The 26,168-nt window shown below is 35.3% G+C and overlaps 3 protein-coding genes and 1 long non-coding RNA gene across 6 annotated transcripts; 2 read left to right on the top strand and 2 right to left on the bottom strand.

Annotated features, from left to right (window-relative positions):
• Window positions 1–1,185: 1,185 nt before the first annotated feature.
• On the top strand, window positions 1,186–20,768 carry cers5 (ceramide synthase 5). Of its 2 annotated transcripts, none has more exons than XM_059569081.1 (10): window positions 1,186–1,539; window positions 12,221–12,326; window positions 13,684–13,814; window positions 14,421–14,478; window positions 14,568–14,618; window positions 15,333–15,425; window positions 15,898–16,026; window positions 16,866–16,972; window positions 18,671–18,827; window positions 18,921–19,089. In XM_059569081.1, the coding sequence occupies exons 1-10, from the start codon at window positions 1,367–1,369 to the stop codon at window positions 19,014–19,016; spliced, it is 1,101 nt and encodes a 366-aa protein (XP_059425064.1). In that variant the 5' UTR covers window positions 1,186–1,366; the 3' UTR covers window positions 19,017–19,089. The 2 variants fall into 2 exon arrangements, with proteins under 2 accessions (XP_059425064.1, XP_059425063.1); XM_059569080.1 differs by lacking the exon at window positions 18,921–19,089 and adding an exon at window positions 20,059–20,768 and having other exon boundaries at window positions 1,193–1,539.
• Window positions 3,815–4,701, bottom strand: LOC132159539 (uncharacterized). The gene is made up of 2 exons (XR_009437865.1): window positions 4,412–4,701; window positions 3,815–3,896 (listed from the first exon to the last, which is right to left on the bottom strand). It is a non-coding gene; the product is annotated as an uncharacterized LOC132159539 (long non-coding RNA).
• Window positions 20,769–21,141: 373 nt separating the features above from the next.
• LOC132159538 (cytochrome c oxidase assembly protein COX14 homolog) lies at window positions 21,142–23,228 on the bottom strand. Of its 2 annotated transcripts, none has more exons than XM_059569083.1 (2): window positions 23,096–23,228; window positions 21,142–21,655 (listed from the first exon to the last, which is right to left on the bottom strand). In XM_059569083.1, the coding sequence occupies exon 2, from the start codon at window positions 21,646–21,648 to the stop codon at window positions 21,472–21,474; it is 177 nt and encodes a 58-aa protein (XP_059425066.1). In that variant the 5' UTR covers window positions 21,649–21,655; window positions 23,096–23,228; the 3' UTR covers window positions 21,142–21,471. The 2 variants fall into 2 exon arrangements, with proteins under 2 accessions (XP_059425066.1, XP_059425067.1); XM_059569084.1 differs by lacking the exon at window positions 23,096–23,228 and adding an exon at window positions 22,773–22,826.
• On the top strand, window positions 22,896–24,682 carry LOC132159537 (pre-miRNA 5'-monophosphate methyltransferase). Its single transcript, XM_059569082.1, has 2 exons — window positions 22,896–23,278; window positions 23,735–24,682. Exons 1-2 carry the CDS (start codon window positions 23,084–23,086, stop codon window positions 24,293–24,295), a joined length of 756 nt encoding a protein of 251 aa, XP_059425065.1. The 5' UTR covers window positions 22,896–23,083; the 3' UTR covers window positions 24,296–24,682.
• Window positions 24,683–26,168: the final 1,486 nt, after the last annotated feature.

The following is a 26,168-nucleotide window of genomic DNA, read 5'->3' as shown; positions in this document are numbered from 1 at the left end:
TAACTTATAACCATAATGTAACCACTAGGTGGTGCTTTTTATCTTCAAATAATTGTTTTGCTTTAGATCAGTGCTTCCCAAACTTGTCCTGGAGGAACCCCTGCCCTGCACATTTTGTGTGTCTCCCTAATCAGACACTAACGACCTACTGATTCAGGCTGATTTTCATTTGCAGTCCCTGGACTTATATATATTTATTAATTGTTGTTATGTGGACTGCATTAGTTATTGTTTCAGTGCAGGTGAATTCACTGGTGACGTGATGCCACTGATGCAGTGACGTGCAGATTGTTTTTCTGTTTTTTTTTTATTCACTGAAGATTCACTGTAGCAAAAAAAAAAAATGTATTCAAGAATTTTCAAATGGTAAATTTTGACAGATTTAAGTGCTTGACTGAGGCAAACTACATGTACATCATTGCACTATACTGTTATTTTGCATAGAATACATTGTTTAACAATACTTTTGCACACTCATCCAACTGTATTTATTACCAGTGTTACTTACGTTGCTGTGTTCATAATGCACATACAATCACTACATTGCACTCCTATTTATATTCTGTACATGCTCGGTTCAATACTTTATATAGCAACTCCACTGTACATTCTGTATATCATAGCTTTACTTTTATGTATAAAAAACACTATATTCTTGCACTTCTGGTTAGATGCTAACTGCATTTTATTAGCTCTGTACTTGTACTCTGCATAATTGACAATAAAGTTTAATCTAATCTAATCTTGTTTCTGTTGTTGTTCGTAGTTTATCCACAAGGGGGCGCCATATAATAAGCAGGGAAGTCATGATGTGTGATGACAGCACGTATGATTCATTCGAGCGAAACGCATCGTTCGAAAAGAATCGATTCGAGGAACTGATTTATTTGAATGAATCATTTCCTTAAAAACTGCTGATAATATCTACATTTTCGATCAAAACCGCTTAATGGTTATATGCTAAACTTAAAAGTTTCTAGTCTTTCACAATCACTTTGCTAAAATCGTGAAAAAGAATCAATTCCAAAGATCTGAATATTTACCGCTTACTAGTTTCAGCCAAAAAAAATACACGATCAGCGTTCTGAAACTCCACACCAAAGCAATAAATGAATCTCCCATATATAATATGTTTTATTAACGAGCATTCTGTGTCGTAACGTGTTGTGAGGTCTACGTAATGCACACACTTCCTCATCATCGTGTGGAAACACCTTCAACACGTCCACACTCATCCACACACGCGAGAGGAAGAGAGAGAGAGAGAAAGAGGGAGAGAAAGGGGGCGGCGAATCGTTTGCCACCCGCATATTTTCTTTCTTTTAACGTCCTCTTCTCTCTCTGAATCTCTGTTTTCCCTCCTAACATGGCAGCGCTCTCAGCGTGGTTCTGGAACGAGCGCTTCTGGCTCCCACACAATGTCACTTGGGCGGATCTGGCCGACCCCGCGCCCGGGGTGGAGTACCCTAAAGCCGGTCACTTGCTCTCCGCGCTGCCGCTGGCCTTGGGGATCTTCGCGGTGCGGGTCGTCTTCGAGAGGTATGCTTTGCGTGTGCTTGGGCGCCCTCCTTGCCCGTCTGGCATTTATTTGGACAGCCAAAACGTTGTGTGGACTCAACTGATGTGTGTGTATATACGTCAATCTTTTAAATCACATGCTTTCCTGTGTCTTGATACTGAAAGTTTAGGCTGTGCATGCACGCGTCTGAACGTTTAAAACAAGCCGTCCTGAAGTCCATCTGGGCTGGATGAACTTAAGAGGAATTTCAAGCCTCCAGGTTATGAACTTTCATCTTGAGGCATCTGTCAGCTGACCAGCTTAAGGCCTAGACTCAGAAAAGAGGATTGCTTTGCTTTTCCTTTGCTTTTTGTGTGTCTGTTTTCCCACTCTACAACTGCAGTCTAGTTTAATTAAAGAAAGCATGCTTTTTAGTCGAAATTTCTTGTTGAGCAGAAGTGCAGGAATATGTGTGATGATATAGAGTTACCTAATATTGATTTTGACACTATAATATCTGGACACCACACCTTTAGGAGAGCCTGTGATGCATGTGCTGTATAAACACATGCAGTGTCATGTCTCAACTATGCTTTGAATTCAAGAAAGCTTGAGTGGTAACTTGTGTGTTTCTCAGTGTGAGAAAGCTTGGTTTTAAAGGCACAGCGCACTCAAAAATGCACCCGCACCCTCACCTTTTAATGTTTGTTGAAGCCTTTTTTTGGGGGGGGGGGGGGGAAGCGACGCGAGATTGTTGGTGCAATGTTCACGCTGCACTTTTCCATACAATGAAAGCGAATGGGTACCAGTTCTGGTTCAAGGTCTGAAAAAAAAGTGGAAAGTTGACTTCGTAATCTGCTACTGTTATGATTGGCTGACGTCATTGCATACGAAACAGTATCAACACCCCCTAACTATTGCTTTTGAGTGTTTTGACAACTTCATCAAAATAAGTCGTTTCCTGACAAAGCATTATTAAATAATTAACTTATGGTTTGTGATGCAGCTGCAGTAATATCTAGTCCCGCTTCATATTTCAACAAACGTTTCTTTGTGAACTCTCCATGACACTGTGGCTCGTTTACAAACGAAATAGTCCAAATAATCCTCTGACATGATCCGGGATGCCATTAAAAATAAACTATCCACTTGTTTCTTACACTGGGATCCTTCAAATATGCGAACGAGCTGTTTAAACCAAACACTTTAAACCAAACATTCTTTGGCGACCGTTAGCGACTGAATGTGAATGCTAGTGGGCAGGGCCTATGGTGATGTGTGCTCACTAGGCGGAGTTTATGCAAATGACCATGCCCGGATGATGTCACCTTGCCCTTTTGGGTCCAAAATGAGCCTTTTTTTGAGCTCGAGGGGAAAATGCTACTGTACAAACCTGTTAAATGGTTAACGGTAATTTCCCGTAAATTTTTTTTTTTTTTAATTTAAAATTTAATTTAATTTAAAATTATTTAAAATTATTTATTTAAAAGCTTTGTTTCAACATGTGACTTTCTCATCACCATCCGCTTTTGGTGGTTACTAGTGCATTTTAAAAGGTACAAACAGATTTCAGTACTTCAGTAAGTTTGTATATTAACATTTATATCAATTAAATTCCAGTATTATACTGTTAATTGAAGATAAAACTGTTAAACCTAAAACGGTGTTACCGTATTTTTTTACGGTATAATTCTGGTAACCGCAGCTGCCGTTTTTTTACCGGTTATTTTACAGATTTTGTTTTTTTTACAGTGTAGGCAACGTGCAGGAAGTTTTAATGATGCAAAGACCAAATTTGAATCAAATCAAAAATTTTATTTTTTCATGTTACCACCTCTTTAAACTGTAATATTAACCGACTTAAAATATGCTTTATGGTTTTTATGGATGTCTTTTACAAGTTTGAGTCCAAGTAAATTATGCCAAAATCATAATTTTGGCGCAAAACATTCCATTAATGTGCACACTTCAAATTTTCACACAGACTAAACATTTAAAAAAAGGCAAATTACTCTGCAAGTCAATCTCTGTTACAACAAGATTCTGCTCTATCTGATGCCGTCTTTCCACAGGAAGAGCATGCAACAAGCTAATATTTTAGATTTAGGACTAATAATAGATTGCAGAAACATTCCAGAGCTTTGAAAGCTGAATGTTTGGTGGGTGGGATCTCGCTTGACGTCTCAACCTCGGTGTTCATGAGAAAAAGGGGGTCTATTGTGGTTACAAGCAGAACTGTGTTTCTTTGATAGCTAGCATGATACTGAATAATGGCTATATTCAAGTATAATGGTGTCTGAATGAAACCCCAAGCTGTTACGACCAAAACAACCTTTATTTGGTAGTTTGGCTGCTTTCTGGTTCGTTGATGTGGAGTATGATAAACATCTTGAGGAATCTGTTGGGAGAAACAACAACTTTTTACTGATCAAGTTGAGGTAAAAGTATTTGTGGTTGGTTTTGAGTCTGGTTGCACCAGTTCTGTTGAAACGGTTTAAAATGTACGTTTGACTAGTTTTACTTGCGTGGTTTCCAGCACTTCGCTTTAACCACAAGTGAAACCAATCCACAGGACTAACTTAGACACATGGCATCACCAAATGTGAAACACTGACGTGTCCTTAAAGTTATAAATAGTGTTTTTCACGTCAGAAGACTAGATTGAGGCATCTAAAGTAAATTATTAAGATTCAGTCCAGTTTTTTTTTCTGATTACATACTAAATTGCATGCAGATTACATACAAGACAGTATTAAGTGAGATACTAGTAATTTAAATGGGGTTTTGTCATTTTTATTAACATGTCTATGGTGCTTTAGATCATTAAGTTAAACTAAATGGAAATAACTAGTGTTTCCTTGGCAAGTAGATGGAAAAAATAAGTTTTCAGCACTGTTTAGTTGATTTATTTACCTAAAGCTTGTGGATACACAATCTTGGGAATCCCATCAGACCTCATTCTTGCAGAGGAACTTGTAAATGTTCAGTGCATCTCTTGAGGCACAATCACATTCATGAAGCAGATAGCAGTCGTTTTGTGTCCTGCATGAACACATTACATGGACTCGGGGTGATTTGGGTCTCTCTTGTTGTGCTGGCCTACTTGTTTGACTGTGTCTTGGGTCTGAGGAGGTTAATTAGTCTAGTTAGTCCAGAGGGGGTTGGTCTGGTTTCAGGATGACGTCAGCCGTCTCTCTCTTGATTTATTCATCAGTGGCGACTGCGGACCTCAGATAGTGTTGATGTGCTTTAGCCAAGATGAGTTACACACTTGATGGGGGTTTAAACATCTAAACCAGAGACTTTTTGGGGGGGACTATGGGAATTTTTGATGCCCTTGCAGTTAATTTTTATGAAACCGAACAGATTTCAGGTTCAAAGTTCTCGTTTCATTTTGTTGGTGTGTTAGAGTTCAAGGATTTTACAGAGGGGATTTTGGATATCTCTTTTTATCGCTCCATAAATCAGAAAATACTCTCAAAGCCAGAAAGAAAAAGAAAAATGTTTGTAAGAATAAAATGTTAGGTTAATTATATATAGTGTTGGGTGAGTTACTCTAAAAGAGTCAACACTGTTGGTTACTCAACAGTGTTATTAGATTGCTGTACGAATTTGTCTCGATTCTCTCGAAAGCGATTGCGTTGCTTGATACTAGTTACTTACTAAATCCCATTTCAGTTCAGTTGAACAACACAAGAATGGACATTAAACTACTCTTTTAATTCTTTCAAATAAATAATATAAAATTGCACAAATTGTTCATGAACTGACCAAAGTATTTAAAGGGAGAAGGTTACATTAAAAACATACATGTTAACATTAGATGTTGCGTTTTGATGTTAAATCCCAAAAATATCCAAAAAAGTATTTACCTTTAATGTATAGATTTTTTATTTATTTAAATATTTTAAGCTTATTGTACAAATATAAACTTATTTATTTTAACTTATTATATAAGACATTAATTTATTTCATTAATCCCCAGATTTCCCACCAATTTCTCTTATAGGCAAAAAAAAGGATGACATTCAATTGAAGTGTGTCACTGTTCTCTTGACATGAATTGCGTACGCTGTTTGTGTTTCTTTATTCCCTGAGGACTCAAAACATTCCCTCAACCTTCATTCACACAGTATAATTACTCTCTCTCTGTCACACACACACACACACAGTTGCCCAAGGTCTTATTTATGCCGCACTTGTTTTGGCTCACTCTCTCAAAGGACTGTGTTCAACTGTCATGTCGATAACATAGACTCATAATGACTCCACAGGAGTGACGCTGGCATTCACGGCTGTTGCTCAAGAGGTTTAGGTTTTGGAAATGTGTCATCACCCGTTTCCAGGATCCTTCCCTCTAGAGTTCAGTCTGTCACTGAATAGTTAATGCTCTAGACAGCTCTAGTACTGCGGGTCTTCTGGGTTTTCCTGAGTCAAACGTTGCCTTTAGTTGTAGCTTGCATGCATTGTCATTAATATGTGTCAAGTTGTTTGATTGCATCTTTGCGTTCAATTAACAATTCAGATATTTCGTTGCATTTTATGTTTACATAGGATACATGACTTATTTTTGGAACATTTTAAGCATCTGCAACATCCTTTTTGATTTATATTTTAAAGTTTCTAACAAGTTAAATTCAAACTAAAAATTCAGAACTTTACAAACCTGAGTTTAAAAACATTTTCATGCTCTTAAGCAAATGTTTTTTAGTGGAGTTACATTTCAATGTAGAAAATAAATATGGTGAAGTCAATGCTTTCAGTCAATTTCGAAACCATCAGAAATTTGAATCTAAAGTCTTGGTCGTACTTGATTTAATGCTGTTTTATATATATATATATATATATAAGAATTATGAATTGCACTAAAATTATCAAATCTAAACATGACCTTTTAGTACAAAATTGCATTTTAATCCAATCGTGAAAATTTCAATTGAATTGGAATGATCAGATATAACTCCATATTTTTCTAAAAGAATCTCCCAAATCTTGATTCTTGAACAGAAGCATACTTTGAAGTCAAATTCCATTATGCGTCACATAATTTAGTGGAAAAACCTGAATGTGGAATTGTAATTAAAATGTTTATTTTAACTAATTATTGTCAGTATTTACACCGACATCTTTCACTTATTATAAGAATTTAATATTGAAAACTTATCATGGATGTGATTTATCAAAATTGTTTCTTTAGTTTTATTTGAAATCAAAGCAAGCCTAAAAAATGAAAATTCTGAAAAAATTTACTCGCCCTCAGTTGATGGCAGCCATTGACTTTCATAGTACAGAAAAAAAATGCTAATGAAGTCAATGGCTGCCATCAACTGTTTGGGTATCCACATTCTTCAAAATATTTTTAGTGTTCGACAAAAGAAAGAACAACTCTTGAACAACTTGAGTGTGAGAAAATGATGTCAGAATGCTCATTGCCTTCAGCTGACAAATAGTTTAATTGGTTATTATCTGGTTATCTGTAGTCTTTTGTTGTGGTCATATTGATCTGCCAAAAAATTCAACTTTTACATCCTGGAAAGACATAGAAACACACAGAACGAGTCTCCACCCAGATAGGACAAGCTCAGGTCATGTTTCACTTATCATAGCCTCAAATCAAATTAGTGAGAAAATGGCAAATGCTGTTTGCTGGCTGTTCTGGCATGACGAGGTTTGCATACAGCGCTGAACACGAGCCTCATACACAAACAGCCAAACCATGAACCATTCAGAATCCCTGCTTTAATGACATCAGCTAAATCTGTGCCAGAAATGATGCGTGTGATGGCGGTGATGTAATCTGCATGAATCAAGCTTTCAGCGTTTGACCCTGAGCTGTTGCCACACTTCATCCTGTTTAACATTGAATCAGAAGTCCAGTGCGGTTGCCTGTCACCAGTCAGTTTTAGACCGTCATTATTTGTTTCACAAGCTCTTCAAAACCTCGTGATTTCGTTCAAACCGGCCTGGAAATACTCTACTTCCCTTTCATAGCTCATATAAAGAAGTGAGGTTCTTCCTCGGTATGGCTTTGTTTTCCAGAACAAATATATGTAAATGAAGGGACATTTTAATTGAGACACAAAAGACCTAAGATTGTCGTCTTTGCTTAAAAAAAATAAATTAAAATAAATTAATGAAAATTAGGTGAAATTGTGGAAAATTTTGTTGATGAATAATTTTCGTCAACAACATTTTCTTCACCGACGACAATTAGACTCAAACTCTTTTTGAATGACAAAAAAATCTGACACTAACCCAATGAATCAAAACGAGACGAAAATGTTGGGGAAGGACGATTTGCAAAGATATTCATTCAGAACGAATCTGCTGCATTGTTAGGAGTTCAGATGCGTATATATGAACACTTGCTGGACGTCTCACAAAAAAGTGAAAATTAAGTGTAAATTTTTCAACATTGAGATTTATATATCACGTGAAAGCTGAATAAATAAACTTTCCATTGATGTATGGTTTGTTAGGATCGGACGATATTAGATACAACTGTTTGAAAATCTGGAATCGAAAAATTCTAAATACTGAGAAAATCGCCTTTAAAGTTGTCCAGATGAATTCTTAGCAATCCATATTACGAATCCAAAATTACGTTTTGATATATCTACGGTAGGAAATTTACCAAATATCTTCATGAAACATGATCTTTACTTAATATCCTAATGATTTTTGGTGTAAAAGGAAAATTGATAATTTTTACCCATACATTGTTTTTTCAGCAATTGCTAAAAATATTCCCCAGCGACTTAAGACTGCTCTTGTGCTCCAGGGTCCAAAATGGATAAATTTAAGGACTCGAGAGAGAAGTCGCTCTGGTTTTCTGAGCGCAGACACTGAAGTATACACACACACAAAGCGCGTCTCACATCGCGTGAGTACTCTCTAGAGTCGCATGAATGGAGAATTACATTCAAAATTATGTCATTATGTCCTTTTTGATGAGTATTTACATTTTATACCCAACAAAAGCTAATGTGTGTGTGGTAACAAGGCCTTCTATTGTCTGAGAGTAGGAAAAGCCCTCGTCCCACGTGGAGTCACGGTATGTGTCTTCAGACGTCCCACCAGTACAGCTCTGAAACTAAACACAGATGGTCATGTGACGACACAGGCCAAGTCCGGCTGGGGCAGCATTAATGATTGAGGTTTTTTTTTACTTTTTGCTGAGACTGGCATTCGCAGATTAAGTGAGATTGTATTGATCCAAACATCTGTTTACTGATGAACTAGCTCTGATTTTTAGTGTCGTCTCTAATCAGCGGGCTAATGTTTAGTTAGGACCCAACTATCACTTTGACCCTACCATCGTAAACCGAATACTGTGAATGTGTCAATCTCAAAACGTCACTGTTTACACAACTCCCTTTGTGTCTTAGCCTTCTGGTGCACTGTAAAGACACTTCACTTCATCCCTAGACACTAAAAATGTCTTTCCGTCCTGTTTTAATTCAATCGTACGCTTGATTTTCATGGCGAGCGTCAGATTCTACAGTGCAGCATGTAGTATTTGTGTACAGGCGGCACAGTTTAACGGGCCTGGAGACATAGTTCACCCATGTGTGCCAATTCTGGGTTAATGAACTGCTCAAAACAACATTGTCAACACATTGCTACAACGGCCATTGAGCATGTAGGGTCATTACAGAGCGGTGTGTTTAGTAAGCTGCTCACTGGGCCGGTTTTACTGTTTGGGAGACGTGGAGTGAGTTTTATATTAAGAACTTTGACCACAATTAACTGGCGTTTTTGTTATACAAAGACTATTTAGCATGAGGAACAAGTCGTGTTTGAAAAAGCTTGGGTATTTTGTCTTTTACCTAGTTTTTGTTGTAGGACAAAATTTTGGACCAAATAGCCATTGTTGCGAAATGCATTCAAAATGCCCAATGTAAAATGTAAAACATCAAAAATCTGAGATATTAATGACCAATGATGAACACGACAATATTAAGTCATTTAATTCCTCAGATTAACAATACAAATGCAGTAAACCGAGATGTTTTCCTATATTACTAGGACTCAATGTACCAAAACTTACATTTGAGGGAACATTTTAAGTGATGATGAATGAACAAGTGTTTAGGAAATCATATAACGAAACGGTTTCATTAAAAAAAACAGAACTACAGAAACTTGCGTAAACTTGTGTTGTGTAATGTGTAATAATTTTCGAAATTTATCAGAGATAATTCTAATAATTCATTATTTTTTAATATTTGTTTTCATTTTATACACTTATTTTATTTTATTTACTTTATTAATCGTATAGCATATTAACAGTTTCTTGGATATATAATGTAAATGCCATTAGGTTTCTGTTAGGGTTTGAAAGAGTTTTTTTATTCATTTTAATATATTTACATCATTTTTCCTTTCCTTTTAATGTATTTCTGTATTTATTTTCCAAATGCATCTTTCTGATCAAATATTCATTGTTGCACAGTAGATTCAACATATGCAATGTAAAATGTAAAATAAAATAAATAGTGGATTTTTTCCACAGTGTTTTTACATCAATTATTCTACAATTATTTTATATAAAAAAAAATAATAAATATAATTTTCCTACATGTTTTACAAATGTATATATTTTTTTAATTTTTTATTTTGTGCCACTAGTTTTTTCCAAATTTGCCCCCCCAAAATTTTTTGTTATTGTTTTTGCACCACCGGTGCTTGGATATATTTTCCACCCATTACACACATAATTGGTTGAATCATTGTTGAAAACAATGCAGTGTATTCAAAGTTTTCAAAGAAATGGTTAAAACGCACATGATCTTAGTTACTTCACTGACATCTTTTTTTAGCTAGGTTTCTTAGAAAACCAAGTCCTGACTTTGTTATATAATGATATGAAGCCCTAGATTTCCATTTATTTATTTCTGTGACCAGGATTCATTTCCAGAACTGGTTGTTTTTGTTTCTTATTTGATTTCTTTATAGTGTGAGATAAACCTGACCTGAAGATGTGAGATGTTTGGGATCAGCACAAGCAAATAGATTTCCATCACACACCACCAGTGCTCGTTTGTTACTATGTTTATAGATTTAATGGAACTGAAGTGTCCCACTCATAAATGTTCACATCCTTAAGATTCGTCAGCAGCTTCTGGCATTCATTAATCCTGGAGTCAGACTGATTTGTTTGGCACTCAGTGGAGTTTTGGGCATGTAGCTGGATTTTGCATGAGTCAAATGTGCTTTCTGTGATTTTTATAATGTGTCTGAAATGCTGCTATTTAAGAGCTAACTAGGTAAACTAGCTCCTACATTAGCACTTAAATCACTGAGAGCTTGATGCCTTTTAACAATAAGTTTTGGGATATATTTGTTGTCCATTATTAGCACCTACTATTAGGTATTTTATATCTGTTATTGCGCAACTACTAGTAAAACTGGATTTCCAAATGTACATAGTGAAATGATGTTTGATCATGTTAATTGTCATTAAATCAAGATTTGTGTTTGATTAGTAGATTAAATCTAGATGGGTAAAGTCTGTAAACAAACACTGATGTTAGCTTGACAAAGCCTTGTGTTAGGGTTTGAAAAGCTTGAAGTCAGTAAAATATTATTAATATGTTCTACTACATTGTTAAAATGTTTAAGGAAGTAGCTACCATGATGCTGCTAACATGTTTTAGCGCATTACCAGCATGGTTTAGCATTTCGTTAAATTGGATTATCATGTTGCTACCATGTTTGATCACTCTGTTGGCATGTTTTAACATATTATGAACATTTTACATGTTCCTAGCATGATTTGAAACACATTTTTAACATATTGCTAGCATGATTTTAGCACATTTTTAATATGAATTGGCATTTGGTTACCATGTTTAAACATTTTGCTTGAATGTCTTAGCACATTGCTAGTATGTTTAGCATGGTGCTAACATGTTTTAGCTAGCATTTTCTAATTCCACATCTTATCGCTAACATGATTGAGTATCTTCTTAGCATGTTGCTAGCATGATTTAGCACAATTGTAGCATGTTTTCAGGATGTTTTTCTCACCCAATGTGTTTAATATACAAAATCAAACAAATGACAATCAAAATATTTTCTAAATGAAGAACAAAGAATGCTGTACAAAGCATGAACACGAGCATGTTTTAGCACATTTCTAGCATAATTTAACGTTGCTAGCATGTTCTAATCCCACAGTTTTCACAAACATGATTGACTATCTTCTTAGCATGTTGTTAGCATGAATTTAACCAATTTTTTGCAATGTCTAACATGTTTTAGTACATTGTTATGGTGTGCGCAATCACATCTTTTTTTTCGGAAATTTACTTGACGTGTTGTCGCGCAAGCCAATCAGAGAAGAGCTTATTGAAGCGTCCGATAGTATCTTTAAAAAAAAAAATGGTTTCTATTTTTTACATTTTGTTTATTCATGCGAGAATCATGAAAAACATGTTGCGACCAATTAAGAGCAAGTAACGCGATGCAAGTATTCACTTTGCTTTTGGTGTGCACGCACTATTAGTATGTTTTAATCTTTCAGAACAGCGTAAAAATTTGGTGCTCGTATCTTGAAAACTACTATTTTAAAATATAGTCTCAGAAGTCAAAATCATAAAATCGGTTTAATGTGAAACACTTCAGATCTAGATTAGTACGTCCGGCATGCAAATCGCTTGAATCTGGTCTTGATAGCACAGGATAAGATTGTGATTTATCTCTGCGTTCCCCCTGCAGGTGTATCGCGGGTCCATGTGCCTCCATCCTTCAGATCCAGACAGAGTTGAGTCGGAGGGCTCAGCCCAACGCCGTTTTGGATAAAGTGTTTACATCCATCACAAAGGTATGCTGAAGCAGCGTAATGGAAAATAAAACCATGATAAGCCATGAGAGAGAGCGAGAGAGATAGAGAGAGACAGAGTCATTGACCAAAGCTGATGCTCAACGTAAACTGGTAAAAATAACCAAACATTTCCCAGCCCCATTTTTAGACATTATTCAGTGCTGGATTTTCTCTTTTATGAACCTTTTGTTCCTCTGCTGGCACTGTGTGTTTTATGAGGCCATCAGAGCGGTATTTTCAACTTTAGTCTAGAAACCGACCGTAAATACACCTCAGGCAGGTTTAACATTAGCTGACAGATGGATAGAGTTGTGACATTTTCTCTTTACAATCACCAGTGTCTTCAAAGAGCCGACTGGTAGAGCTGCTGTAAAACGTCTTTATCAGCTCTGAAGCTGAAGCTTGGGTGGAGATCTGAACTGAAAACTTTCAGAAGAGAGCTGTCAGTCATGTGCTCTCATTTTTCATTTGTCATTCTGACGGTTATTCTGTAGGCCTTTCTTTTTTTTCAGTTTATGTATCAACTTAAGATGTTTTATGTTCCATATTTTCATTTTTTTTTTTTATGGAAAGTAAAATGTATTTACTTTTGTCCCACACCCACACTTTAAAGCTTACAGTGTTAAAGTCCATAATAAATGTATTATTTATTTACAATTCAAAACTATCAAAGTGCAAGAGAAAAATAAGTTCAACTATTTCATTTATTGTGTGTTCTATGTACATTTTTTCATTAACTTTATGGGGTTTGATTTTCTTTTTGTTTTTAATGAAAACATTTTAGAATTCATTGTCTTATATCAAGACTTTAAAGCTTACAATGTAAAACTCTCTTAGAAATATGTAATTATATTTTAAAACAAAAAAAGGTAAATGTAGCTATTTCAGTGTTTATTGCTTGATTTAAATACATTGTTGCACAGTTTTTGTCTGGAACAAGGTCTTTAGATACAAGATGTGTAGAACTAAATAAATTAAAATGTCAATTTTGAGTTATTTTTGGCGCTGATAGCCTTGAGTGTTGACTTTTGAGCCTTGACTTTTGACCTTCTGACCTTTCCCAATCCCGCCACTTTTTCTCCCCCCCAAAAAAAGTGAATAAAAATAAATAAATTTCATTTCCAGTTTAGCTTAAATTGTCAAATTCTATATATATATATATAATTTTTTTTTTTTTTTTTTCAAATTTTAACAATTATTATATATAATTGTTATTATTATATATATATATATATTAATTGTGTGTGTGTGTAGAGGACAAATACATAAAATGCTAGCAAGAATTTATTCATAACTTAATAATTCCACAATACAGAGAAGGATGTTTTGATTATTCAGTTTTTCTTGTTTATTCCAGTCCCCAGACTCGAAGCACTTAGAGGGTCTGTCAAAGCAGCTGGACTGGGACGTCAGGAAGATCCAGAGATGGTTTCGACAGCGGCGGAACCAGGACAAACCCAGCAACAGAACCAAGTTTTGTGAGAGCATGTACGTTTTAACGCTGTTCTGCTAGCGTGCATGCATGCTAGTGCATTAGCTTATAGAAATTAGAATCTCAGATTATTTATTTTATACACACTTTTATGGCGAGTGATTGATATTTGGACTACACCAAATGTGCAGTATTAGTACACATTCTAATAATAATTCATCTTAGAGATTGTTAGTTTGGTTCATTAGAAACCTTTTTCCGATTGAAAAATACTAGTTGGATCCATTGCCAGTGAAAGAGTGGGCGGAGTCTTTTCCTCCATTGGTCGGATTTCCTGTCAATCATAGTTTCATTGAAGTGCCCTAGATTGGCCGTGAAAACACAAATGCATGTTGATGTTGGAGGAGCAGTTGTTGTGCTTCACATGGGAAGCTATTACACATCTACCATCAGATATGTTGGAAACAGAGCCCTGTGGGTCTTCCTGATTGAGTCGTATCAGATGCATCTGTTGTCAAACTCATTCTCAATGATTCAGCAGTGAAACCAGGCCTCTGGCTGCCATGTTTCCCAACACATGTGTCTGGGTTGAGCTTTTCCTTTCTGATCGCTGTACTCTGTGGTTCCTCTCATTTGCAGCCGTGTGTTTGTTTTCTCTGCAGGTGGAGGTTTACATTCTATCTGTGTATATTTACGTATGGGATCCGTTTCCTGTTGCAGGTGAGTTACAGCTGAAAGATGTGGAGTTACTGACAGTTTCGTGATTTCTTTTTTTAATCTGTGTGTGTGTGTCTGTGTTTGTGTTGTAGTCTCCCTGGATGTGGGATACGAGACACTGCTGGTACAATTACCCCTATCAGGTAACTCTTAAATGTTGCAATTTTCTGATGTGGGTTCATGAATCTTAACGGTGAACTTTGACATTTTCTGGAATCTTTTGCCCGTTATGTTTCAATTGTGCAAACAATCCACAAAATAAGTGCATATAAAGGAAAACTGCAAAGGACATGTTGTTGAATTGATGCAAATTTAAAACGTAATCGTAAATAGAAAAAATTCTTAAGTATATAAATGATTGCAAATGGGGAATGCAAAAAATATTTTTATATATAATACTGTATAGCACTTTGGGTATTACAAAAGTGCATTATAAATAAGTATATTTGATATTAAAATGTGTTATTAATATTAATAAGAATTTAATAATAAATGTGCTTGGTTGTCTTGAAAGAAATTTTACATTGCAAAAAAAAAAAACAATCCTAAAAATTCTACACATCATCCATTACATGCATTTTAATTTTAATTAAAGTATTTTCTTTTATAATGAGGGTGAGTATAATGAGTCAGAAACAACATAAAAGAAATCTCAATGATCCTACAGTTGATTTCACATTTTAATTTTATGTACGTTATTTTATGTACATTTTAAGCATTTATTTGTTTGTTTGCTTATTTTATCTATGATTAAATTAGGATTTAGGGAGTAGGAGTTTTTTTGACCACCTGGAATTTTACCGGTTTCCTCAGATTGAGTTTCTACTCTGTAATATCTGTGTGTGTGTGTCCTATAGGTGCTGAGCTCAGGCCTGTATTATTATTATATCACAGAACTGGCCTTCTACTGGTCGCTCATGTTCTCTCAGTTCACAGACATCAAAAGAAAGGTGAGCGTTCCTGAATCAAACACCAGCTATTCATTTCTACACTATTTAATTCACTTAGTTCTACACTGCCTCACGTCAGCAGCTCTGTCATGTGACCTGGATTAAATCTACTCCAGATCTGTGTGTTAGAGAAGAAAACGAAATGATCTCTTGTGCAGCTGTCAGACTCACATGGCTGCTCGTTTCTCTGTTGTTTTTGTGTTTCTCGCCGGGCATTTAAAGAGCGTCTTTGGTGTGTGGCTCGTCTGTCTGTTTAAGATGCGACCCGCGGCCGAGGCCATTCTGAGCCCAGAGTTTTGACTCCCATCATAACAGAGAGATGATGTTGTTCCTCTTTATTTCTAGACGTGTCTGGAGAATTCGGCTACTGTTTGCAGCTGAAGGGAAAAGTTACAAATCTGAACTGCATTTGTGCGCTCGTGTTGAATTAGCCTCATGTTTTACACTCATTATTTCGGGTGTGTTTCTGCAGGACTTCCTCATCATGTTCATTCATCATCTGGCGACCATCAGCCTGATCAGTTTCTCATATGTTAATAACATGTTGCGTGTGGGGAGTCTGGTCATGTGTGTTCACGACACATCGGACATCCTGCTGGAGGTGAGAACACACACCAATGCTTTTATTCTGGATAATATTCATCAGCCAGCATTTAACCGAGGAGCAGGTAAAATATTATACTAAATTAACCACATTGACTTTTTTCCTCTACAACTGATTTCTAAATCAACATTTTAACTAGATTTTGAAGTAAAACTGCGCCTACAGTTAGTAGTATTTTAATATTTTATTCAGTGCAACTTGAGCAGCCTTTATAAAACAGACATATTCAAAATTACTTGTATGTTGCATATATATTATACATAACATTAAATGTAACATAATATATATCTAATATATTACAATAAAAAAAGTTTTTAATTTTTGTTTTTATTATTATAGATAGATAGAAACCAAATATTCTAGTTAAATTATTATTATAGCACTATTTAGAAATTAGCATTTAAGTGACAGTTGATGCACTTTTTAGTATCATTAATATTCTAATAGAGCTTTCACACTTTCCATTGTCATTTAAATTTGAGTTGTAGTGTTATTGTCATTTGTATTAGTTCTGGTTTATGTCTATTTAGTTATTAATTAAAACTTTTAAATGTCACCTCAACAGCTTCCTTAAAAAATGTAATACAAGAAACACGAAACACATGTTTGTTTTTTGTTCAACATTTTTTTTTTTTTTTAGATTTAATAATTATTTTTGTTTTACTTGACAATAACTACACTGAGTGAACATTTTCTTAATAATTAATAAAATAAATAAATAAATATATGTATATATATAACTGTATATAAACTGCATTTAATCAAGTACTGATGTATAAAATTCTATAAAAGTTTTATTTATTTATTCATTAATTTATTTTTATTTCTTCTTATAGGCCGCAAAGCTAGCAAACTATGCCAAATCCCAGCGTTTATGTGACATCTTGTTCGTGGTGTTCAGTATGATCTTCTTCGCGACCAGATTGATCATTTTCCCCTTCTGGTCAGTATCCCGTGTATGTGTGTGTGTGTGTGTGTGTGTGTGTGTGTGTGTGTGTGCTCGGCGATCATTTAATAGTCCAATTAACTGTGTTTGAGAGCCGCTGCTGCTGGTCTCCTGCAGAGTGAAACCCGAGCGTCAGGATTCAGTGTCTCTGGGTTTTAGTGTCACGATGACAGATCTACTGAGCACCACTGCAGATACAGCACTCAATCAGCAGGACATCCCATAGAGAAATCACCATCATATGTCTTAAAGATCCTCTAAACTGTTTTACACAACCGTCTGCTCCAGTCCCTGATTCTGATTGGCCAGTAGCTGTGTTTTATTCAGCTTTGACAGTCTCATCCGGTTCTGTGTATAACAAAGCGACACCCTTAGCTACATAAACATTCAATAATACAGTGTCAGAACGGTTCGTTCAGCAAAGTGAACTGTTTATTATTTCTGTAATTAATAATGAGTGAAGGGGTTGCAGTGACTCGTGTCTAACAGCGCCCTTCAGCTGGGACTTACTCAGCCTCTCATCGCTTACTTATCGCTTTGTTGTTTTACTAAATATTGCATACTAATACTAAATGCATATTAATAGCATTCATTTAATATTTATATTATTAATACTAAAATAAGTATTAAAAGTGTTGAAAGTCTCAAATTGAAAACAATATAGCACATGCATTCAGTAGTAAATTATTGCATTGCATTGATGTATAATAGTTATTAAATGCCTTTAAAAAGAAACATAGTGAAGAATGCTTATTTGTCATGACATAAATTTCACATTGTAAGAAAAAAAAAACTAGATCCTATATATATATATATATATATATATATATATATATATATATTTCATTGTTGCTTTCTCATTTAATAAAAGTAAACATAACAGTTTCTAATGCCAACAGATCGTGAAAACCTGTCTGCATCCATAGTTTTAAAAACATTAATACTTTTAATTTCTTGTAACTTATTTGTTTTATCAAAACAACAAATTGTTAAAGTACACAATGATTAATTGAATGCTTATGTGATATGTTATCAAATGAGGTTTTATTATTTTATTATATATCCAATATTTTAAATTATTTATACTTTGTGCCAATTTCCCAGGAAGTGCCTGTTTTGTTATCTGGAATCCATGAGATAGAAATAGTGTTTATTCACAAATGTTTCCGTGACATTTCAAGTTAAATTCGCAACTTTGGACGTGAACACTGATATTGTAAATATTATCTATTTTAAAACTGTCACATAATCTGAAAATATGACGACAAATGTTATTCGACGTATAAAAAATATTAAAGCAGACATAGATGGGTTTGTTTGTTCATCAGATTTGGAGAAATGTAGCATTGCATGACTTGCTCACCAATGGATCCTCTGCAGTGAATGGGTGCCATCAGAATGAGAGTCCAAACATCTGATAAATACACCACAATAATCCACAAGTAATCCACACCACTCCAGTATCAATTATTGTCTTGTGAAGCCAAAAGCTGCGTGTTTGTACAAAAAAAAAAAAAATACAAATCAATCATTGGATCATTGGGATGTTTTAACTTCAAACTGTTGCTTCTGGCCACAATATGACTCCATAATCCATAAAAATGCATCATCCAGTTCACTGGCAGAATTCACAAGTAATTGTGAAATGATTAGTAAAAGCACATGCTCAGATGAAGTGTGTTGTTGTTGTTGCAGGATTCTGAACACGACGCTGTTCGAGAGCTGGGAGATCATCGGGCCGTACCCGTCCTGGTGGCTCTTCAACTCTCTGCTGCTGGTGCTGCAGCTGCTGCACGTCATCTGGTCCTACCTCATCGCCCGCATCGCCTTCAAAGCCATCATGAGAGGAAAGGTGCGCACAGACCAGCTCTCAGCCACATGTTCGGCAGCTCCACATTCATGTAGTTACACGCGTGTCCTCTCTTTGTATCTTTCCCTTCTGCAGAGCTGGTTTGTCTTTCCCCTCTCTAGCTGCTGGAAGGCTGTTCCCGTCTTCCAGCTTCTTTCAGTCCTGATAGAAACCTTGCGCTCTTTCTGCTAAACTCCCTCGCTTTAGACTTTCTCTCTCTGTGTCTTCGGCTGTAAGTCTGCTTTCTTTACTTGATTTCCTGGTTCATCTTAAAACAGCCATGAAATGTGAATTGAGCAGAATGTGTTTCAAAAGACTAGTTTACTCTTTTTGAGGGAGATTTACTCTCCCTCGAGCCATTCAAGATTTAGATGAGTTTGTTTCTTTAGCAGATTTGAAAAAAAGGAGGAATTGGTCTCCAATTGATGCTCTGCAGTGAATGGGTGCCGTCAGAATGAGTGTCAAGTTCATAAAAACACATTATAATAATCCACAGGTAATTCAGACCATCAATTAATGTCTTGTGAAAAGCCGAATGTTTGTAAGAAACAAGAGGTTTTTAACCGTCTTTTCTGGCTAAAATATGACTCCATAATAATGCTTCCTTGAGTGAAAAAGTTATCTCGTCTGAATCAGGAGCGAAATCTGCAGATCAAACACTATATTTACAGCCTTTGAACTGTTAAGAGGATTTTGACGTTTTGATTTTTCCATTAGATGAAGCATTATTATGGATTATGGAGTCATGTTGCTGCCAAAAGCAACAATTTGAAGATAAAACATCCAAATAATGGATTTGTTTCTTACAAACACGAAGCTTTTGTCATCTCAAGATGTTAACTGATTGATTGGTGTGGGTTAATGGTGTTTTTATCAACTGTTTGGACTCTTATTCTGACGGCTCCCCATTCTCTGCAAAGGAGCCACTGGTGAGAAAGTGATGCAATGCTACATTTCTCCGAATCTGATGAAGAAACAAACTCATCTAGATCTTTGAGTGGAGGATTTTGCTTTTAAAGCACCCAAGCGCCATCTTGAGGAAGGCGCCTACATTTTCCAGCCATAGTATTAAACCAAAACAGCCCTTAAAAATAAAAAGTGACCATTGAATTTGGTCTGCTTTTAAAACTGTTAAATAAATTTAAGTTGCTAAAATTATTAAACAAATATTTTTTATAATACTACATCCAGACCATTTGAATTACTACAACTAATACCCCAAATGTTGTTCCAGGTGGGCAAAGATGAACGCAGCGACATCGAAAGCAGCTCGGAGGAAGAAACCGAAACGACACTCAAAGAGCGAATCAAGACGGCTCAATCCCGAGGAGAGAATGGCACCAACGGCCATTTTGGCTCTAAATCTTGGAGCCAGAACCACAACAACTGGTGACGCTCCCTCCGTGTGGCCTTGCTCACAAAGAACTCATGTCCCAGAAAAATCGTGATGGCACTATTCCTCATCCCTGTACCAACACCAAAAATGACCAAAAACCAATGAAATCACCCTGTTGTGGGACTTTTGAGACTCAGTGATGGAGTTTGGGGCATAATTCCAGTGACGATGGGACAGTAATGACAATATGGCCAATAGGAGAAGCTTGTGAAAGAGAAAACGATTAAATTAGTGATATTTGCATTCCCTCGTTTCCTTGTCTCGGGAGCCGAGAAGACCCTTCTTCTCCGCACTTCAAATTTTACTGAAGTTTAGGAAAGAAGATTCTCTTCAGATTTTAATGGTCAGATGTACATGAGTTTCCATACGCAGTTGCTTTTCCTATCGTTTTCATTGTTTGTTTGATGTGTTTGTAATTTGTTTCCTGTGCTGTTTTTCATTCCGTTTTTTTATTTTATTTTTGGCAACCAAATAAGGTTATTAAAATGAAAGCTGGGCCTTTGTTCTGTAATAAGACACTTTCTGATTAATAGGAAGCTGAAAATAAGGGTAGATTAAATGAAATGAAAGAAAATATGAAACAAGCTTTAAAAGTTAATTTCTATAATGCAATAAAATTGGTATTTTCTGATCTTGAAGAACATTAAAAACACAATATCTAGGTCCTAAATAAAGCCAGTTGGTATGGTGAATAAAACTGATATTTTAGTATTTATTAATATTTTAAATTGGCTTTTATTTTAAGTTTTTGTTTTAATTTTGCATAACATATAATATAATTGATCATATAATTTATGAGCTTTTATATTTACATTTCAGATTTAGAACTATTAATTTTAGAACTTTAACCTAAACTTATTTTATTTCAAGTTTTTCATCTAATTTTGCATTTTATTTCAGCTTTATTTCAATAAACAAAAACAAATTAAATATATTTATTTTTAGGGTTAACGATGAAAACACTGGCATATAATCTTTTACATTTCTATTCAGCTCTAAAATGTTTCGTTATCTTTAAAAGCATTTTCACAACCCTGCAGATCCACAGGACATGCACAAACACTCATGACAGCAGATTTAACAAGGAGCATTTAATATATTGCAACACACAAAATCTCACTGAACTCCTCAAAAAGGCAAATAAACCCTTCAGGGGTCATGAACGCAGGTGGGGTTCTGCTGGTCTTCACACTGTCCCATACATGTGACATGATCAGTGTCCGGTTAAGTGATTATTTACAGCCTGTGTCTTTAGTCTTTAATGGTTTCTGAAGCCGTGCTCTCATTCTGTGCTTCCAGCTGTTTCTGCCTCTGCATGAATCGCTGCGCCCTCAGGACGCACAGGTATCCGCCGTACAGCGTCAGCAGCATCATGGAGCCAGAGAAGAGCTTATAACCCACATCAGCGATGCGCTTCCCGCTGAGCATGACGGATCTGTGCAGATTTCACATATACATTATAGAGATGTCTATCTTTAGTCTGCATTAACATCAGTTTATGATTTATAATGTAAAACTGACATCTGTCAGATGTTTGTGCACAGTAGATGCTTTCTAGATCAAGTGATCTTAAACAGATATCTTGCAGATGTATGTGTACTATCTGGGTAGCATCTAAGAACATTATTATTATTATTTATTTTTGTAATATATATATATATATATATATATTTTAGGCACATTCTGCAAACCTAAAAAGAATGTGTTATTCCTGCAAAGACTGGCTAACCAAAAAAAACCTTCAAAACTATGTCTTGGAAACCTAAACTAATGTTTGCAGAACATTCTGGGAGCCAAATAAAACAAAAATGTTAGCATGATACACAAGGCTTTAAAATGTGAAAAGATCATATCTGAAATATCATGAATAATATTAAAAGACGTGCCACAGTTTTACTGAAGAAAGTGTAATTGTGATAGATTTGTGGTTCTAGATTTAAAATCAAGATCTTCAAATACGTCAAGGAATACTAGAGTATTACCATGGTACATGTCACTATATTCAATAAAGATCATACCTTTTAATCGTGCATACTAACTTTTAGTGCTGTCAAACGATTAATTGCGATTAATCGCATCCATAATAAAAGTTTTTGTTTGTATGTAATATATGTATGTGTGCGCAATTTATTTATTATGTAAATAGAAATAAACACACATACAGTATATATTTTGAAATTATATACATGTATATTTATATATTTATATTACATATATTTAAAAAGGAACAACATGCATGTGTTTGTATTTATATATATGCATAATAAATATACACAGTACACACCTATATATCATGTAAAGAAAAACTTTTATTTCGGTTACGATTAATCGCGATTAATAATTTGACAGCACTACTAATTTTATTTATCTTCGGTTTTACAACACATTCACACGTGTTCGCATCTCAACCCTCTAATCTACACCACAATTCTGTTATCCACCAAGAATAGTCAGAAAACAAGCTTTAGTCAGCTTTCTTCTACGCAAATACTGTTTTAGAGTCGTTTAATATTACTGCCTTTACATAAAATATGCCAAATCTGGAGTCTCACCTGTTTAAATTACAATCCAAAGTGTAAGGAAATGCAGTTCTTTTGTCAGGAAAATGTTTTGTGCGCATGCGCAGTTATTTTCGTAACGCTATGACGATGCCGAAGAGCCAAATGTAAGTTTTTCTCATAGTTTTCATCTTAAAGGTAATATTTTACCGCACTGGGTTGAATATCCGGATTTAATGGCTGACTTTTAACTTTACAGCGCCTGCCTTTTTTAATTTATAAATGTGTACAATTGATCCGAATTGAGGAACTAGTTTTTGGATGGTAACGCGCGCCGTCAGGACTTGTTTTGTTGTTGGACAGACATGGAGACTCACGTTTCCCATGTGAATGAAGAGGACAGCGAAGATCCTGGAGCTGCTCCTTATGGAAACTTCATCAATTATTACACCTTCAACCCGCCAGAGAACCGCCTGAGTTTAATACCACAAACACTGCTGCAAAACATCGGCCTCGCCTCTGAACGCGTGTTAATCCTGGACGTGGGATGTAATTCAGGGGTAAAATGACAGATTCCTTTCATTTAGTATTTATATCATCATGTTATACTTTCATTATTAGATATTAAGCTTGTTAAAATCATTTTCTTTAAATCTTTGTATGCTGTGGTTATCTGTAAGCACAAACTTTCCTTAATGTTTACCCTTAAGCTATTTTTACACTGATATTACTGAATCAAACCACTCCTGTGTATAATTTTTTTAAGTATTAGGCTTAAAACCAGTATAAAAACTGATATAAATTACTTCAGTCATTGATGCAATAACAGGTTTCTAGACATGGAAGTCAAATTGGATTTTTTTCTAGTTATGCTCAGCAGTAAATTATTTTGATTTACATAATTTTGTCATATAGGCTATATACTATGTCATTTGATTGGTTTCATGTATATTTAACTCATAAAAAATGGGCTTTTAATCACTGAAATGTTGTTTATTATTCCCTTTGTTTGTCAGGACTTGTCTGTTGCTCTCTACAAACATTTATTGCATGAGGAAGCCTCTGGAAGTGACTTTTCTAAAAGAGAAGTCTATCTGCTTGGATTTGACCTGGACCAGGATTTAATCCTTCGGGCGCAAAACTCCAACCCCATTCCCCAAAATATCCAGTTTATCCCCCTGGATATCACAGATGGTGCAAAGAGCCAGGCAGTGCTAGAGTCGTACCTGGGCAGGTTTGGCTGCCCCCGTTTCCACCTGTGCACCTGTTTTGCGGTGACTATGTGGGTGCATCTGAATCACGGAGACGAGGCGTTTCTGTCTCTCCTCTCCAGACTGGCGTCTCTCTGTGAGTTTCTGCTGCTGGAGGCGCAGCCGTGGAAGTGTTATCGCTCTGCTGCACGACGGTTACGCAAATTGGGCCGCAGTGACTTTGACCACTTCAAGACCCTTGAGATTCGAGGGGACATGGCTGCACATGCTAGAGAGCACTTGGAAAAGCAGTGCAGCATGGATTTGGTGCAGAGTTTCGGGAATACCTCATGGGACAGAAGTCTTCTGCTCTTCAAAAGACGATGATTAGGAGCAAAACAGTGGGTCAGAAGTTTAATCAGTCAGGATCAGTCTACAGCTGCCTGACTAGGGATTGACAATGAACTGTAACCCTAGTCTGGTACACTGTAGCTATTTTTACCAACCACAAGGGGGACCTAGTGATGTATGCTTTGCCATTATTATTATTTTTATTTTTTTACATGTTTTTAAGTAACAGTATATCTAATTGACAGATATAAATAAGACATTTTTAGTTTATCGTTGTTGTTATTATTAAAAAGTAGAAGAATATGTTTGTCCTCTGGATTATTTTTATCTTTCTAAATTAACTATTGCAGACGGATGGATATAGTCTTTTTTTTTTCTTTTAGCACATCCTCTAAACGTTTTAATTTAATAAATGCTATACTCCACTATAATGTTTCTAATGTCTAGTGTATTTACTGTTTTCTTAGAGCAGTGCATATAAATAGAATTTAAGTTGTTTTATATACACAGTATTTTAACTGCTCATTTTGTAAATGAGCGATAAATAAAAATATATAAATATGTACACTGACAGTCAAAAGGTTTTAAATAGTAAGATTTTTTAAATGTTTTTAAAGAAGTCTCTTCTGCTCGCCTAGTCTACATTTGTTTGATCCGAGGTACAGCAAAAGCAGAAAAAATCCACAATTATTTAATTACTTAAAATAACTTTTCTCTTTGAATATATTTTAAAATAATATGTATAATGTAATGTAATTTATTGCAGTGATTTCAAAGCTGATTTTCTTGCATCATCACTCTAGCCACGTGATCCTTCAGAAATCATTCTAGTTTGCTGTTCAAAAAACATTATTATTATTATTATTGAAAACAGCTGAGCAGCCTATATTTTTTTCAGGTTTCTTTGATGAATAGAAAGTTCAGAAGAACAGCATTTATCTAAAAATTATAAATCTTTTGTAACATTATAAATGTATATGTAATCACTTTTGATCAATTTAAAGCATCTAACCCCGTCTATGTATGTATACGTGTATGTATAAGATAGTAAAATCGGGAGCATTTCCAGATTAAACGTCACAGAACTCTTCCCGCGCTCTCCGTCAGAATTCAAACATTAACGGTCGAACTCGGCGGCTGTTCGCTTTCTTATGTGTGATTATTTTCATATAACGTTTAATTGGGCACTTCTATTTTAACACATAAAGTGAAAGTACCAAAAAACACGAAACGAAGATATTTGTGAAACTTTGTGGTAAGAAATAATATCCTTTTATTATCATAGTTAAACGTAATCGAGTTTGTGAACTTTACGTAATTTGGAGCAATTTATTTAATGAAAGTAGGTGTATTCTGGTCGTCATCGTGGACATTGTGTCTCCACCATGATGCTTTTCATCACTTAAAGGTCTTCAGGATGTAATTTTGATTAAATTTGGGGTTTGTCTGATTCAAGGTAATGTTAAACCCTCACTAATTGAAATGCGCTGAATAAAACCCCTTCAGACATAGTAAACGGCTCCTGTCTTCCTCAAAAATTACTTTAATTCTCATAAATGGGTGACCGTTTCTGTTGAAATATTGCTTAAACCGAAACTATTCCCAAGACTGTTGTTGGTGTTTGTGTGAGTTTATGAAGCTTCAAGCTATTGAGAACAAGGACAATATGAAGAATGTCATCATATCATGTTTAACTGTCACCGAGGCATCATTCACTGTCCTATGTCTATTTGCCTGTAGCCATATTTGAACAGGTGTTACAGGAAGAAATACTCAAATTGAACCATTGAGAATATGTTCATTTTGGTGTTATTTTTCAGGCCTTCTCATTTCTTTCTTGTTGAAGAAGGTGAGTGTTTATTTCTTCTGTATGGTTTGTGTTCTTACAGACATTGATTAATCCTACTTT

Source organism: Carassius carassius, chromosome 16 (assembly GCF_963082965.1).
Source record: "Carassius carassius chromosome 16, fCarCar2.1, whole genome shotgun sequence".
Taxonomy (NCBI): domain Eukaryota; kingdom Metazoa; phylum Chordata; class Actinopteri; order Cypriniformes; family Cyprinidae; genus Carassius; species Carassius carassius.
The sequence above is the reverse complement of the archived record's forward strand: the minus strand, read 5'-3'. Positions and strand labels throughout refer to the sequence as shown.

What these genes read in the sequence shown, in the direction of transcription:
- cers5 (XM_059569080.1), top strand. Translation starts at nt 1,367, where the DNA reads ATGGCAGCGCTCTCAGCGTGGTTCTGGAACGAGCGCTTCTGGCTCCCA. An exon ending in GTGCGGGTCGTCTTCGAGAG is followed by an intron (nt 1,540 to 12,220) that starts GTATGCTTTGCG and finishes TTCCCCCTGCAG; the next exon opens with GTGTATCGCGGGTCCATGTG. An exon ending in AAGCCATCATGAGAGGAAAG is followed by an intron (nt 18,828 to 20,058) that starts GTGCGCACAGAC and finishes ATGTTGTTCCAG; the next exon opens with GTGGGCAAAGATGAACGCAG.
- LOC132159538 (XM_059569083.1), bottom strand. Translation starts at nt 21,648, where the DNA reads ATGCTCAGCGGGAAGCGCATCGCTGATGTGGGTTATAAGCTCTTCTCT.
- LOC132159537 (XM_059569082.1), top strand. Translation starts at nt 23,084, where the DNA reads ATGGAGACTCACGTTTCCCATGTGAATGAAGAGGACAGCGAAGATCCT. An exon ending in ACGTGGGATGTAATTCAGGG is followed by an intron (nt 23,279 to 23,734) that starts GTAAAATGACAG and finishes TTTGTTTGTCAG; the next exon opens with GACTTGTCTGTTGCTCTCTA.